This window comes from Salmo salar, chromosome 09 (assembly GCF_965601325.2).
Source record: "Salmo salar chromosome 09, fSalSal1, whole genome shotgun sequence".
Taxonomy (NCBI): domain Eukaryota; kingdom Metazoa; phylum Chordata; class Actinopteri; order Salmoniformes; family Salmonidae; genus Salmo; species Salmo salar.
Genome location: NC_138299.1, coordinates 81277312 through 81292030, shown reverse-complemented (window position 1 = coordinate 81292030; position 14719 = coordinate 81277312). Strand labels below are relative to the sequence as shown.

Here is a 14719-nt window from a genome sequence, read left to right as displayed (position 1 = left end):
TCTTTTTCTTCAGCGCATGAAACATGGGACCAACACTTTACATGTTGCATTTATATTTTTCAAATTGTCAGCATTTGGAAAAGGCCACATGTTGCTTCTTAAATTCCACAACTGGAAGAGCCTTTTTCAACTTTTGAGTTTGACCATATGATACATAATATAAAGAAAAGTAAGCAATAAGGCCAGAGGGGGTGTGGTATATGGCCAATATACAACGGCAAAGGGCTGTTCTTAAGCACGACGTAACATGGAGTGCCTATATACAGACATTAACCGTGGTATATTGCCCATATACCACATATTCCAGAGGTGCCTTATTACTGTTATAAACTGGTTATCAACGTAATTAGAGCAGTAAAAATAAAGTTTTGTTATACCTGTGACATATATGGTCTATTATAAACTGGTTGGTTCGAGCTCCTGAATGCTGATTGGCTGACAGCTGTGGTATATCAAACCGTATACCACGGGTATGACAAAATATTTATCTCTACTGCTCTAATTTCATTGGTAACCAGTTTATAATAGCAATAAGGCACCTCGGAGGTTTGTGGTATATGGCCAATATACCACGGCTAAGGCCTGTATCCAGAACAGTCCTTAGCCCTGGTATATTGGCCATATACCACACCCCCTCAAGCCTTATTGCTTAAATATACCACGTCTGTCAGCCAATCAGCATTCAGGGCTCGAACCACCCAGTTTATAATAGTAATATAAACCAATCTCTATGTTATGACAGTATTGTATGAACACTTTACAGACTGTGCAATGCAATCAGTGATAGCAATTACAACAGGTAACTGCCAAAATAACAGAAATACTTGAGCTGGTGCTTTCACACAGGTGTGGTTCCTGAGTTAATTAAGCAATTAACATCCCATCATGCCTAGGGTCATGTATAAAAATGTTGGGCAGGCCATTATTTTGCCTACCATGGGCATGCTCCCATCCACAGGGAACAAGTGGTCACTGAATGGTTTGATGAGCATGAAAACAATGTAAACCACATGCCATGGCTGCAGGGGCGAAAATCTGATATCAACTTTGGAGGGGACAATTACATGAAATTTTCTCAAGAGCAAATCCTGAGGGGGACACCAAAAGTAGTGCTGTAACACATAGCCTACATTGTAATATGGTAAATGTATATTGAGGAACCAAAGAAATAAGGTGTTTGCCGTACTCCTAACTACCGGTACCCAAAACTACACAACTAATCACAACCGCAATACCATTGCCTTTAACAAATCTTAGTTCAGTCACCAGTTTAAGTTGAGAGTGGGGGTATCCATGGCATTTTCCAATTATGTTCCTATTTTACAAGTAAAAAAAATTGAGAACCTTTCATAATGTTGCCAAACAAAGACTCAACAAACTTACCTGAGACTCCCTGTCTCTGCCAGTCTGTCCCTGCATATCTGTCCCCAACTCTGCTGTCTGTGTGCCATCTGTTGCCTGCTCTGCCTAATGACATCATTGTGAAACATTTCCATTAGAATTTAATTTCTTTCTTATGAACATTTTATCAACTAGTCTTTGAGATATTAGGCTACTAGGGTTCTTACTTTGCGTTTTGGTGTAATGAAAAATACTCTGATGTCCGTCTTTTATTTTTCTGCCATTTTTCTACCTGGTTGGCTGGCTACACACACACACAGTGTGTAGGTTATTTACAGTAGGAGATGGGCTTCTATCATCTTATCTTTTATCATTCTATTTGGGCTTCGATCTAAAAGGTAGCTAGCAAATGTGAAACGGATTAAAATGACAAGAGTTGACAGCTGTATGAGTTCACCATTTACACAACATATGCTGCAACCTTTTGTAATTTTAATAGTTTGTTTCATATTGGCTGGCTTCCAACAATAGCTGAATTTGCAAAGCTAGCGAGGACCAATTCCGTTTCAGTGGTGTTACCCGAGTTAAATAAAGGTGAAATAAAATAAATAAATAAAAGTTCCCTTGCGACAATTTAGCTTTTGCAACGAGACCATTAAATATATTTAAGACAATGGTAGAAGAGAGTGTAGTTCTGTTCAGTTTGGACTTCAGTTTATCACTAACCTTATCACAGGGACTTTGAAGCACTAACTTACATCATCTGCATGCTGATCTTTGAATAAATTGACGATAGCAAAGATTCCATCTTTGACGAGGCCACATAAATGGAATAGGTACAAGCTAGCTTAATAGTTAATATTTGCACGCTAGCTCTGCATATTCAGCTAGTGTGTGTGTGCGATTGACTGGATTAACCTCAAGTCAGTTACATTCATTGAGTGCCTTTCAGACAGTGGATACGACCCCTCTGTTACCTTGCCAACTAAGGAACTGGCAGTGGATCAAACCATTGTGAGGCAAAGGGTGGGGGGGTCGCAATGTTTTGAAACTTAAAAACGCGCTATTAAGTGTCTATAATCAGCACAATTGCTTTCATCGCGTATTATTAATATTATTTAAATTACATAGTTATGTTTCAGTGATATATTGGGGGGGACAAATCATATTTTTCCCAGGATGGGGGGGTCGTGTCCACCCCGTCCCCCCCGGGATTTACGCCCCTGCATGGCTGTCTCAGGCACCAGATATCAACCCAATTAACCAACTATGGGAGATTCTGGAGCAGTGCCTGACACAGCTAGTGTTTTTCACCACCATCAATGAAACACCAAATTATGGATTTTTTTGTGAAAGAATGATGTCGCATCTCTCCAATAGAGTTCCAGATGTAACAGTGTAGGTTCCGTCCCTCTCTTCACCCCAACCTGGGCTCGAACCAGGGACCCTTGCACACATCAACAACTGACACCCACGAAGCATCGTTACCCATCGCGCCACAAAAGCCGCGGCCCTTGCAACGCAAGGGGAACAACCACTTCATGTCTCAGAGCGAGTGACGTCACCGATTGAAACGCTATTAGCGCGCACCACCGCTAACTAACTAGCCATTTCACATCGGTTACACAGACACTTCTAAAATCTATGCCAAGGTGCATTGAAGCTGTTCTGGCTAGAGGTCGACCGATTAATCGGCATGGTCGATTAATTAGGGCCGATTTCAAGTTTTCATAACAATCGGTAATCTGCATTTTTGGATGCCGATTATGGCCGATTACATTGCATTCCACGAAGAAACTGCGTGGCAGGCTGACCACCTGTTACGCGAGTGCAGCAAGGAGCCAAGGTAAGTTGCTAGCTAGCATTAAACTTATCTTATAAAAAAACAATCAATCTTCACATAATCACTAGTTAACTACGCATGGTTGATGATATTACTAGGTCAAACAGCTTGTCCTGCGTTGCATATAATCAATGCGTTGCCTGTTAATTTATCATCGAATCACAGCCTACTTCACCAAACGAATGATGATTTAACAAAAGCACAATCGTTGCACGAATGTACCTAACCATAAACATCAATGCCTTTCTTAAAATCAATAGACAGAAGTATATTTTTTTAAACCTGCAAATTTAGTTAAAATAAATTCATGTTAGCAGGCAATATTAACTAGGGAAATTGTGTCACTTCAGGGTATATACAACAGTTTGGGCCGCCTGGCCGAACTAATTTGCCAGAATTTTACATAATTATGACATGACATTGAAGGTTGTGCAATGTAACAGCAATATTTAGATTTAGGGTTGCCACCCGTTCGATAAAATACGGAACAGTTCTGTATTTCACTGAAAGAATTAACCTTTTGTTTTCGAAATGATAGTTTCCGGATTTGACCATATTAATGACCTAAGGCTCGTATTTCTGTGTGTTTATTATATTATAATTAAGTCTATGATTTGATATTTGATAGAGCAGTCTGACTGAGCGGTGGTAGGCAGCAACAGGCTCGTAAGCATTCATTCAAACTTTACTGCGTTTGCCAGCAGCTCTTAGCAATGCTTGCTTCACAACGCTGTTTATTTACATTTACATTTTTACATTTAAGTCATTTAGCAGACGCTCTTATCCAGAGCGACTTACAAATTGGTGCATTCACCTTATAATATCCAGTGGAACAACCACTTTACAATAGTGCATCTAAATCTTTAAGGGGGGGTTAGAAGGATTACTTTATCAGTTTATGACTTCAAGCCTATGCAGCAAAGTCACTGCAGTTGGCGAGGCTGGTGTTGTTTTGGAAGGCCTGTAGGCTGGGCCCTAAGATTAAATACAAATGGTATAGAGAGAAATAGTTGACGCGTCATAATTCCTATAATAACTACAATCTAAAACTTCTTAACTGGGAATATTGAAGAACTGGGAATATTGAACCACCAGTCTTCATATGTTCTGAGCAAGGAACTTAAACATTAGCTTTTTTACATGGCACACATTACACTATTACTTTCTTCTCCAACACTGTGTTTTTGCATTATTTAAACCAAATTGAGCATGTTTCATTAATTATTTGCGACTAAATAGATTTTATTTATGCATTATATTAAGTTAAAATAAGTGTTCATTCAGTATTGTTGTAAATGTCATTATTACAAATATATTAAAATTGGCCGATTAATCGGTATCTGCCTTTTCTGGTCCTCCAATAATCGGTATCGACGTTGAAAAATCATAAATCGGTCGACCTCTAGTTCTGGCTCGTGGTGGCCCAACGCCACAGGAGGTTGCTGAGGGGAGGGCAGCTAAAAATAATGGCTGGAGTGAATGTGCTTGATAGTTCCATTCCATTGATATTATTCCATCTATTACTATGCGCCCATCCTCCCCAATTAAGGTGACACCAGCCACCTGTGCCCAATGCCCTATTAAAGGCCCAGTGCAGTCAAAATTGTGATTGACCTGTGTTTTATATTTCCACACTTTGAGGTTGGAATAATACTGTGAAAATGATAATGCCCTTTTAGTGTAAGAGCTGTTTGACCAGGTAAATTAGTTGATAGACCAATAAGAGTTCCAAACCTGTCTGCTAATAACAGCTAGTTTTCAATTTTCCCCTCCCAGCAAAATTCTTGAGAAATTGCTCTTTAAGTTGCTATTTGATTAATTTTTTTTTTAGCATTTTCAGTCCAAACAGTCACAGTAAGGTACCTAATTGTTACCCAGAAATTATTTGAGAGATAAAAATGGCTGCATTGGGCCTTTAAAAAACTTTATGTTGGTGTTTCCTTTATCTTGTCAGTTACCTGTATGTAGAGATTAAATGTTTCAGGGTGTTTATTAATGTTCAAAGAAATGAACCCCATAAATGGTCAGCTAAACACTGCACAGTTCTTATTATGTACACCATCATATTGTTAAGCAATCCTCCCCTCCCAAAATGAAAGAGAAAATTGGTTCCGGTTGTTAAAATATCATTCTTTATTTCATCACAGGACGTTACGTAACACAGTTTCTTGAACATGGATTTAACTGGTAAAGGCAGATGCTGTTTTCTGGTCTCTGTGTTTATGCTGCATCCTCCCCTGTTGCCCCATCAAATATTTGAGGTTTGTTGGGATTATTTCTGACCAGCCAATCTGCCAGCCAAGTCTTTGGGAGGAAAAAAAACACAAATAACTGAATTAGTTGATTCAGAAGAAAAAAAGCAAATGTAACGTGTACTAATGTTCATAGTGCATATTTGAATGCCCACATTTCTCATGCCACCCTGATACTTACAAAGGGGTCGACAGGCTTCTGTTTGCAGAGCTCAGTGAGTCCGCTGAGCAGTGTGGGGCTCACAAACCTGCCCAGGTAGTCTTTGGCTGCCTCTCCCATGGGGATGGGCTCGATCACAGCTGGACAGAGAGAGGGAGGGACCGACACACAGGTGTATCAGAGAGGAAATCAAAGGGGTATAAACACACACTGAGCACAGGGAAACCCCCTCCAACTTCTATTTAACTGTTGTACTGTATGTGTGTGTATGACTCCATGCACTATAATTCAGGTTGTCATTGTCAATGTAAGAACTTGTATTAAATGGATTACCTTCGATAAAATAAAGGTAATCACAGGTGCTGAAGAAAAGTAAATATTCAATGTGTGTGTGTGTTTAACTCACAGTTGGGAAACATGAACTTCAGCTCTCTCTCGGCTGAGGAGAATGAGTCGCTGCCGTGCACTGCATTCCTCAGGTCAGAGGTGCCGTACTTGGCTCGCAGACTTGGGGAGAGATACAAGATGCTCCTGTTAGCTTACAGTAGAAGTGCTGAGTCATACAGGGAACACATACAGTATTGTGTAGTACACATACAGTATAGATTGAGCACATGTACAATCACTCTGTACTGGTATGCATATATGCAGTAGGTAGGCATTAGTAATAAAATAACTAGGCCTACCGGTATTTCAACTGAATGGACAACATTTTTAAGAGCATTGGACCAGTAACCAAAAGGTTGCTGGTTTGAATCCCAGAGCAGACTAGATGGAAAATCTGTCACTCTGCCCTTGAGCAAGGCACTTAACCCTACTTGCAGCTCTGACCTATCTGTACAATCCTCTTCCTTCTGACTGACCATTCTGGGTGAGTCTCCCTGGCCTTGGTGCAGTTAACAGGTCCTATGACGGTCTTCCAGTGGGCGATTGCCTGGTCTCTGGCCAGAGCCAGGGCGATGATGGGTCCAGAGCTCATGAAGGCCGTTAGGCTGGGGAAGAACAGCTTCCCATACTGCTCAGCATAGAAGTCACTGCACTGCTCCGGACTCAGCTGCAGCTTCCGTTTCTGTCAAAGAGCAGTTACACAGACACACATATTGTCACATACAGCAATGAATGACAAGTGTACATGGCAGACATTGACCTTGCCTGATCAAGACTGGGGATCTACCTAACGCACTGCACCCAATAATCCAATCAATCAAGTTTGTTTTGCCCAAGTCCTCCATCTATGCCCTTTGGCTGATTACTCTTTTTCACTCGTTTTCAATAGTAACCTCTGCTCTGGCCAGAGGAAGAATACCCAAGAGAAAGTACACCCTCTTTGTATTTACACATTGACCGTCACACAAACCGCTTGGTAGCTGCATGTGCAGCATTAATGTTTGTGATCAACAGCTATGCTGCATGTCTCAATAAACAGTTAACACCAACCTGTAAAATTGTGAACCCAGATCGGAGAATGACGTCCTCAATCTCCTCAGCTTGGTGTATAGCATCAGGTTTGATCAATGCGAGAGTTCTCTCCACATAAATCCGAGGATAAGGCATCTGATTCTTTGGAGTTTCATAATCCATAACGTTAGCGCTTGTAAACAATCTTCACAAAATAAAAACATGGTTAGGGGACGTTGGAATTAACTTTTAACACTATGCAATAGCTGGATTTGAATCTGTTAAGGTCTAATCAAAACATTGTTTACTGTCTGAAGCTGACAGTATGGCTTAGCTTTAGCCCAATTAGCCACAACGCAAGATGGTGCCAGTATTCTTTTTAAGATGATAAACGACGTAATAGTAGCAGCGCCATCTTGCGGTCGGTTGGGCTAGGTTTGGCTCAATGTCAAAACCTGGCAGTCTGATGCTAACGTTAGCTAGCCAATTTAGCTACATACCGTATGTTAAAATTCCCAATGGGATAAGGACGCTTAGCAAACTAACAAGCGTTCAAAGTAGAAACAGCCTGAGGAGAAAAGTTACCTACGTTAAATATTTTTACTCAAACAAAATTAAAAACTGATTGCTATAGAAACCTTTTCAGAGGCAAGTTCATTCACATCGACGTCGTTCGCATTGTTGCTAGGAAACCAGGATACCCTTCTACGGGAAAGGATTTGGACAACTTCCACAAGTCCGTGTGGAAACAAAGGCCAGGTCTAGACTTGACAGTTCATGCAGTTTAATATTCGGAGTTCTATCATGGAATTACGAACGGGTCATGCATCTACACTTAAGTGTTCGGATTCCCCTCTCCCGCGCCACATTCAAAATACCAGTATGTATTCTGCAAACAGAGGAACAGGCAAAATATGCTAAACACAATTGATGGCAGTAGCCAACTAACCCAGCAAGTAGCTCTAAAGATATCGCAAACTGGTTAGCATAACTCCAGCCAAACAAAATTGTTTTTCTAAATACTAGGTAGCATGATGCCAGCAAACATGTTCCTCGCAGGTAGGCATTTCCTAATACAATGAACAGGTGCCTCGGTCCCATAACCAAGTTCAAGACTGGTGGGAGGAATGCTGATGGCGTCGCCAACTGCATGCGTTTCTGGTAGCATCTCCAGACCACCTCCGGAAGTGGTCAGCCAGATCTGAACACAGACCACAAAGCAACTTGGGCGTCCAGACCAGTCTTTTCAATGCGTTCTTAGAATTCTGATAGCCTAAGTCACATGTAAGTGTAAAGCATAGACATGACCAAAAGCTCAGCATAACTACCATGAATGTGTGGATAGTGACCAATGATTTATACAGCATTTACAGTAAGAAGTTTGACAAAATGAGCCAGATTAAGTTACCAATCTTGTGAACTATATCCCAGATGTCCAAATTTGTTGCAGCCAATACAGAATCAAAACCCAGTTATTACAAAATAAAAACATGCCTGCATCAAAAACTGTACAAACGATTTCAACAAAGTTAATTTAAAACTGTATTTTATTCATCACTGAATATGTGAAAAGGTCCTTATCGGGTTCCGATGGTAACCTGCCACACTCGGATCAGGTTATCGGTGTAGCCAGCAAACAGGGTCTGTTGAGAGACAACAAACAAAGAAAATGTCCAGAAAATGCTAAACTAAAAAGATATGACAATGAATCAAGAGTGTGTTTTCAACCATTCCAAGTGTTAAGGGGCATGAATATGTAGTCGTTCCTGTACCCATCATTATTGCAGGACTTGTCGTCAGAGCCGAAGCTCAGGCAAGAAATGTCACTTTTTAATCACAGGGCAAGGCTACAAACAACTCCCAACTGACACAGCTTTCTAAGAACAGACTGAAGTAACATGGCCCTGTTCTAGAAGTCCACCCAGGGTTCTAATAACCTTCTGTGAGATGTGATGCAAATGGACATATCATACCTGTCCGTCAGCAGACCAGGCCAGAGAGGTGCACTGTGGGGGCTCGGCCTTGCTGTTGGTGCTGATCACCTCCTGTCTCAGCTCATCCACAATGATCTTACCCTCCAGATCCTGAAGGGAGATTAACATGAGAACAGGATTGATGGAGGCATGGGTTGTGCTCAGTTTGGACCAACTCCTATTTAAATGACGTGAACATGGTAACCACATTCTCAGATCTGAAAATCCAGATGTTACAGAAATGACAGTTAGCAGAGCTCAGAAACAGCCTCTTTATCATCATAGACATAAGATGGCATTGGAATTTCCATCATCGCCCCTTGACAAAGTTTGAATAGAGACAACCCCAAACTCTTTCAACCAACACTGTTTATCTATGCATAGTCACTTTACCCCTACCTACATGTACAAATTACTTTGACTAACCTGTACACTGACTCAGTACCCCTGTATATAGCCTCATTAGTGTTAGTTTACTTAGTAACATTACAATTTTCTTAACCAACTATGCAGTTTTAAGAAAATAGAGTTAAGTAAGCATTTCATGCTAAGGTCTATCTATACCTGTTGTATTCGGCACATGTGACAAATAAAATTAGATTTGAACAGCACCATCAGTGCTGATGTGTTCTGGGAGTAGGAGCCTTACCCAGATCTTGATGCTTGGGCCGGTGGCGGCGCAGAGCCAGTATCGGTTGGGGCTGAAGCAGAGGGCGTTGATGTTGTCACCACTATCTAGGGTGTACAGGTGCTTGCCCTCGTTAAGGTCCCACAGCATGGCCTGACCGTCCTATAGGAGAGAATGGGGCTCAGGGTCAAAGGTCAGCTAAATGGAAGGTGCAAATGAAACATGCATGCTAGCTTTAAATGGTAACTGACATGCAATCAAGTGATGAGACCATGGTCATTCATTGGGGAGACACGCCATCAACAAGAGCCCTAAATGACAAATCTCAGTGGACAGGTGTGAGTGAACTCTCAAAAGTGCTGGTTGCGTTCAGAAACAGCCTCTTTATCATCATAGTGAAACAGACGGCATGAGAATCCATCATTACTTTGAAACCAGCACATTTCTCTCTATGCTACTTCTCAATTACTCCAATTCATACCACTGAATGGTGCATCAATTTAACCTGGTCACATTGACCAAGCAAAGGTAGAACTGTTGGTGAACTGTTTGAACTTTTTAAATCTATATTGTAAAAATAAATATTGGTCAAATGCTTTCACCATACCTTTCCACCAGAAGCGCAGAGGGAGCCATCGGGAGAGACGGTCACTGTGTTCAGATAGCCAGTGTGGCCAATGTGGTTAGTCTTCAGCTTGCAGTTAGCCAGGTTCCACACCTAGAAACAGAAAGGGGTGGGGGACACCGTGAGTCAGGGTACATTAACCTGTTGGGGATAGGGGGCAGTATTTTCACAGCCGGATAAAAAACGTACCCGATTTAAACTGGTTACTACTCTTACCCAGAAACGAGAATATGCATATAATTAGTAGATTTGGATAGAAAATACTGAAGTTTCTAAAACTGTTTGAATGGTGTCTGTGAGTATAACAGAACATATGAGTTCTGTTATACTCACAGACACCATTCAAACAGTTTTAGAAACTTCAGTATTTTCTATCCAAATCTACTAATTATATGCATATTCTCGTTTCTGGGTAAGAGTAGTAACCAGTTTAAATCGGGTACGTTTTAACCAGTTTAAATCGGGCAGTCAAAACCCTGAGACAAATCCTAACAGGAAGTGGAAATCTGATTTGTGGAATCACTTTCAAGCCTTTGCCTATGAAACACACTGTAAATTAGGATTCATGTAGCACTTCCTAAGGCTTCCATTAGATGTCAACAGTCTTTACAAAGTGGTTTGAGTCTTCTCCGGTAAAAACTGACTGAACGAGAGGCCTGGAAAGTTTGTCATAGAGGGAGGGCCATTACTACTATGACGCGCGTGCCCGTGGGTACTCTCTTTTTTTTGCACATTCGTGACGACAAGTCCCGCGCGCTTCGTACACTGAGTAGCCTTCGGAACGGGCTAACAAGAAGGAGCTATTGGGACATAAATTATTAACTTTTTCGAACAAAACTACATTTGTTGTGGACCTGGGATTCCTGGAAGTGCCTTCTGATGAAGATAATCAAAGGTAAGTGAATATTTACAATAGTATATTTGATTTTAGATGAGTCCAAGATGGCGCTAACCTGTATCGCCTAGCCTATTTTTCTGAGCATAGCACCTCGTTTATTGCAAAGTGTGATTTCCCAGTAAAGTTATTTTTAAATCTGGCAATGCGGTTGCATTCACGAGATGTTAATCTATAATTCTTTGAATGACAATATTATATTTTACCAATGTTTTCGAATAGTAATTTTGTAAATTGTAGCGCTGATTCACCGGAAGCATTTGAGGGAAAATATTTTCTGAATGTCACACGCCAATGTAAAATGCTGTTTTTATATATAAATATGAACTTTATCGAACAAAAAATGCATTGTGTAACATGATGTCCTAGGAGTGTCATCTGATGAAGATTGTCAAAAGTTAGTGCTGCATTTAGCTGTGTTTTGGGTATTTGTGATGCATGCTAGTTGCTTTGAAAATGGCAGTGTGATTATTTTTGGCAGGGTACTCTCCTAACATATTCTAATGTTTTGCTTTTGCTGTAAAGCCTTTTTGAAATCGGACAACGTGGTTCGATTCAGGAGAGGTGTATCTATAAAATGGTGTAAAATAGTCATATGTTTGAGAAATTGAAGTTATAGCATTTATGAGGTATTTGTATTTCGCGCAACGCGATTCCACTGGCTGTTGACTAGGGTGGGACGCAAACGTCCCACCTCGCCCAGACAGGTTAAGGGAAATGTAGTCTAGGTGTTTCAACCATTAAGTGTTACAAACATTGGATGAATGTGCAGTCTAGGTCCTGTACCCATCATCATTGCAGGACTTGTCAGATCCGAGGCTCAGGTGATAAAACACAACAATGTAGTCATAGGGCAGGAAACCAATATTTATCCGTAAAGCTTGATTTTACTACATCTACAGCTACCAAACCCCTCCTCAAGTACCTAAAAATCTCAGCTTAGTTCAATAAGGAACCTATCCCACTATCCTAGTGAGTCACAAGTGATGTACATGGTTGTCCATACCTTGACCATCTTGTCCCAACCACAGGATACGATGATGGGGTTGCTGCTGTTGGGGGAGAAGCGCACGCAGGACACCCACTCAGAGTGACTCTCATCCTGGATGGTGTACTTGCAGACTCCCAGGGTGTTCCACAGCTTGATGGTCTTGTCCCGGGAACCAGACACGATCTGGCGGTTGTCAGCAGAGAAAGCCACGCTCAGGACGTCCTTGGTGTGACCCACAAAGCGGCGGGTGGTGGTGCCACTGGAAGGAAGAGGACAGTTGTGTAAAGGCCCATGCTACAGATGACTAATAACATCTAATGGTGTTGTTCAGGTCAACACTAGAGAAACCAAGGCAGCACATGACATACATACATAACCATGTCTAATCTTTCACAGGTAAGAGCAGGTTGCGTTCAGAAACAGCCTCTTTATCATCACAGAGATACAGTTGGCATTGGAAGTTTCATCACCACATTGGAACCAGAATTTTGACTCTGCAGAGTTGGGAAAAAAAACTCTGTAGACAGTGACAAATTATATACTAATCCTCGTCTATAGTTAAGAGCAAAATAATTTGAATCAGCTGTTAAACAGCAACTAGAACAACTGCCTGCAGACAATGTAGCCCTCCAGGACAGGAATGACCCATATGTAGTTCAGGGAAAACCCTAAATGAAGCTGAACCATCACTACACCAACCCTCCCGTCTCTAGACTTACGTGGTGAGGTCCCACAGACGGAGGGTTCCATCCCAGGACCCGGACAGAGCGAACTGTCCATCCGAGGAGATGACAACGTCACTCACAAAGTGAGAGTGTCCCTTTAGGGCACGTTGGGGGATGCCATAGTTGGTCTCATCGCGGGTCAACTTCCACATGATGATAGACTTGTCTGGAAAAAATAAATAATGCTGATTAAATATTTAAATTCATTAAACGGTAGCGAATGCAGTTGAACAGGGGTTAGTGTCTTTAGAGGTAATGTTGATATTTTCAAAACAATAGGTAGGCCTACCTAGTTGGCTAACGTAACATGATGTTGACAGAAGCAGCAAGCCCATAACCATTCAAATTGTACTACTAGGTAACGTTAGCCATGTATGAAAAGCTAGCTAAGATACCTAGCCAGCCGACACCGGTATGTTGCCTTCACTGACAGCCACGTAAATCCATACAAGTTTCAATCAGGAACATGTAATTGGTTTCTATGTTAGTTACAATTAGATTAGTAGGTCTAGAAACGCAGGTTTCATAAAATGGTCTCCTTAACATTTTTGCCACTTGGCGGTGCACGTGGATGTCGGCAAAGTTGACGTTTGCTGCCAAGGGCTAGCTAGTAGTCGGACGGAAGTTATTTGAAGAACAGTTTATCCACTAGCAATCGCGTTTTTGAAACACAACTTGCTTAGTACAACGTGCCGCCTAGATTGATCTCATTTTATATGACTCAGACTGTTCAAGCAGTCGCGACCACACATCAATTAAACAACCCAAGGCTAACATGCTAGAGGTTAGCCATATTGTCGTCAATCGTAGCGGGCGGAGAAGCGCTTACCTCGGGATGCAGACAGAATCATATCAGGAAACTGAGGGGTAGTGGCGATCTGGGTGACCCAACCATTATGCCCCTTTAGGGTCCCCCTTACTGTCATCTGCTCGGTCATTTTGGCGACGTTTTAGTGTGCCTTTTTTAAGGATGGATTTAGATTAGTTTGAGGGCTAGGTTTCCCTAGATCCTCTCACATTTAGGCACAGAGAAAGAGGAAGTTCTGACCCGGATGCAGAACATTTGAGGGGTCGATCGCGCGCAGAGTACACTGGGAGAACAGTTCCAACCCCTTCCTGCCCGTGTGCTGATTTTCGTTTTTACCTGGATTGTACTGTTGTGAAACAGTAGAAGAATAATATTATTTGCAAGGTTGAAGAGACCATTACAAAGCTATAATTTAAAGCATATAGTCAATGTTTTTACATATCAAATCACATGAAATATATGCATTTATCCTTTTTTTATAACACATCGTTTGAATAGGTAGAAATCATTGAAAGTAGCAATATTGTTATGGATGGTGATAATCCCAAAAATGTATTACAGTTACATAAATGTAAATGCTGTAAAGGTGTGACATGAAATAGGCAATCAGCAACTATCAGGGCTCAACAGTGTGACCATTTTACTTGTGTATGCCAAAAATATTTTGCTAAGTGACCTGGTATTTTAATTTAGGAGCACCAGTGTGCCTAGAAACTTTAAAGATTCTTTAATACCTCAAATAGTTGTCAATGTGCTCCTGAATGTCTTTGTGTGTGCCTACATTTTTCAACTTAGGCGGATATGCTCCTCCTTTAATAAAAGGTAATGTTAGAGTCGTGGTTATTAGTAGGCCTAATGATTGCAGTCAGAATGTGTTATGGTCCTCTGCTCTGAATAATGTAGTAGGCCTACATTTCCTAATGCAAAATACATATTCCTCCTAATTATAAACCTATATAGCCTATTTTTATAACAAAAGGAGGGTAACTGAACTGATCAATGTGGAGACAGTCAGCCTTTGTGAGATTATTAAATAACTTTAATTCTGAGATTTCATTGGAATATAATTGCAGAAAATGG

At 41.1% G+C, this 14719-nt stretch overlaps 2 protein-coding genes across 3 annotated transcripts; both read right to left on the bottom strand.

Moving 5' to 3' along the window:
- Positions 1-5293: 5293 nt before the first annotated feature.
- On the bottom strand, positions 5294-7770 carry nme5 (NME/NM23 family member 5). 2 transcript variants are annotated; one of them, XM_014212631.3, is made up of 6 exons: positions 7633-7770; positions 7034-7199; positions 6460-6665; positions 6003-6103; positions 5618-5736; positions 5294-5488 (listed from the first exon to the last, which is right to left on the bottom strand). In XM_014212631.3, exons 1-6 carry the CDS (start codon positions 7650-7652, stop codon positions 5405-5407), a joined length of 696 nt encoding a protein of 231 aa, XP_014068106.1. In that variant the 5' UTR covers positions 7653-7770; the 3' UTR covers positions 5294-5404. The 2 variants fall into 2 exon arrangements, with proteins under 2 accessions (XP_014068106.1, XP_014068107.1); XM_014212632.3 differs by having other exon boundaries at positions 7495-7633.
- A 753-nt stretch (positions 7771-8523) lies between these two features.
- LOC106611941 (small ribosomal subunit protein RACK1) lies at positions 8524-13910 on the bottom strand. The gene is made up of 7 exons (XM_014212630.3): positions 13661-13910; positions 12826-12997; positions 12122-12365; positions 10203-10313; positions 9617-9757; positions 8968-9078; positions 8524-8637 (listed from the first exon to the last, which is right to left on the bottom strand). The coding sequence occupies exons 1-7, from the start codon at positions 13767-13769 to the stop codon at positions 8572-8574; spliced, it is 954 nt and encodes a 317-aa protein (XP_014068105.1). The 5' UTR covers positions 13770-13910; the 3' UTR covers positions 8524-8571.
- Positions 13911-14719: the final 809 nt, after the last annotated feature.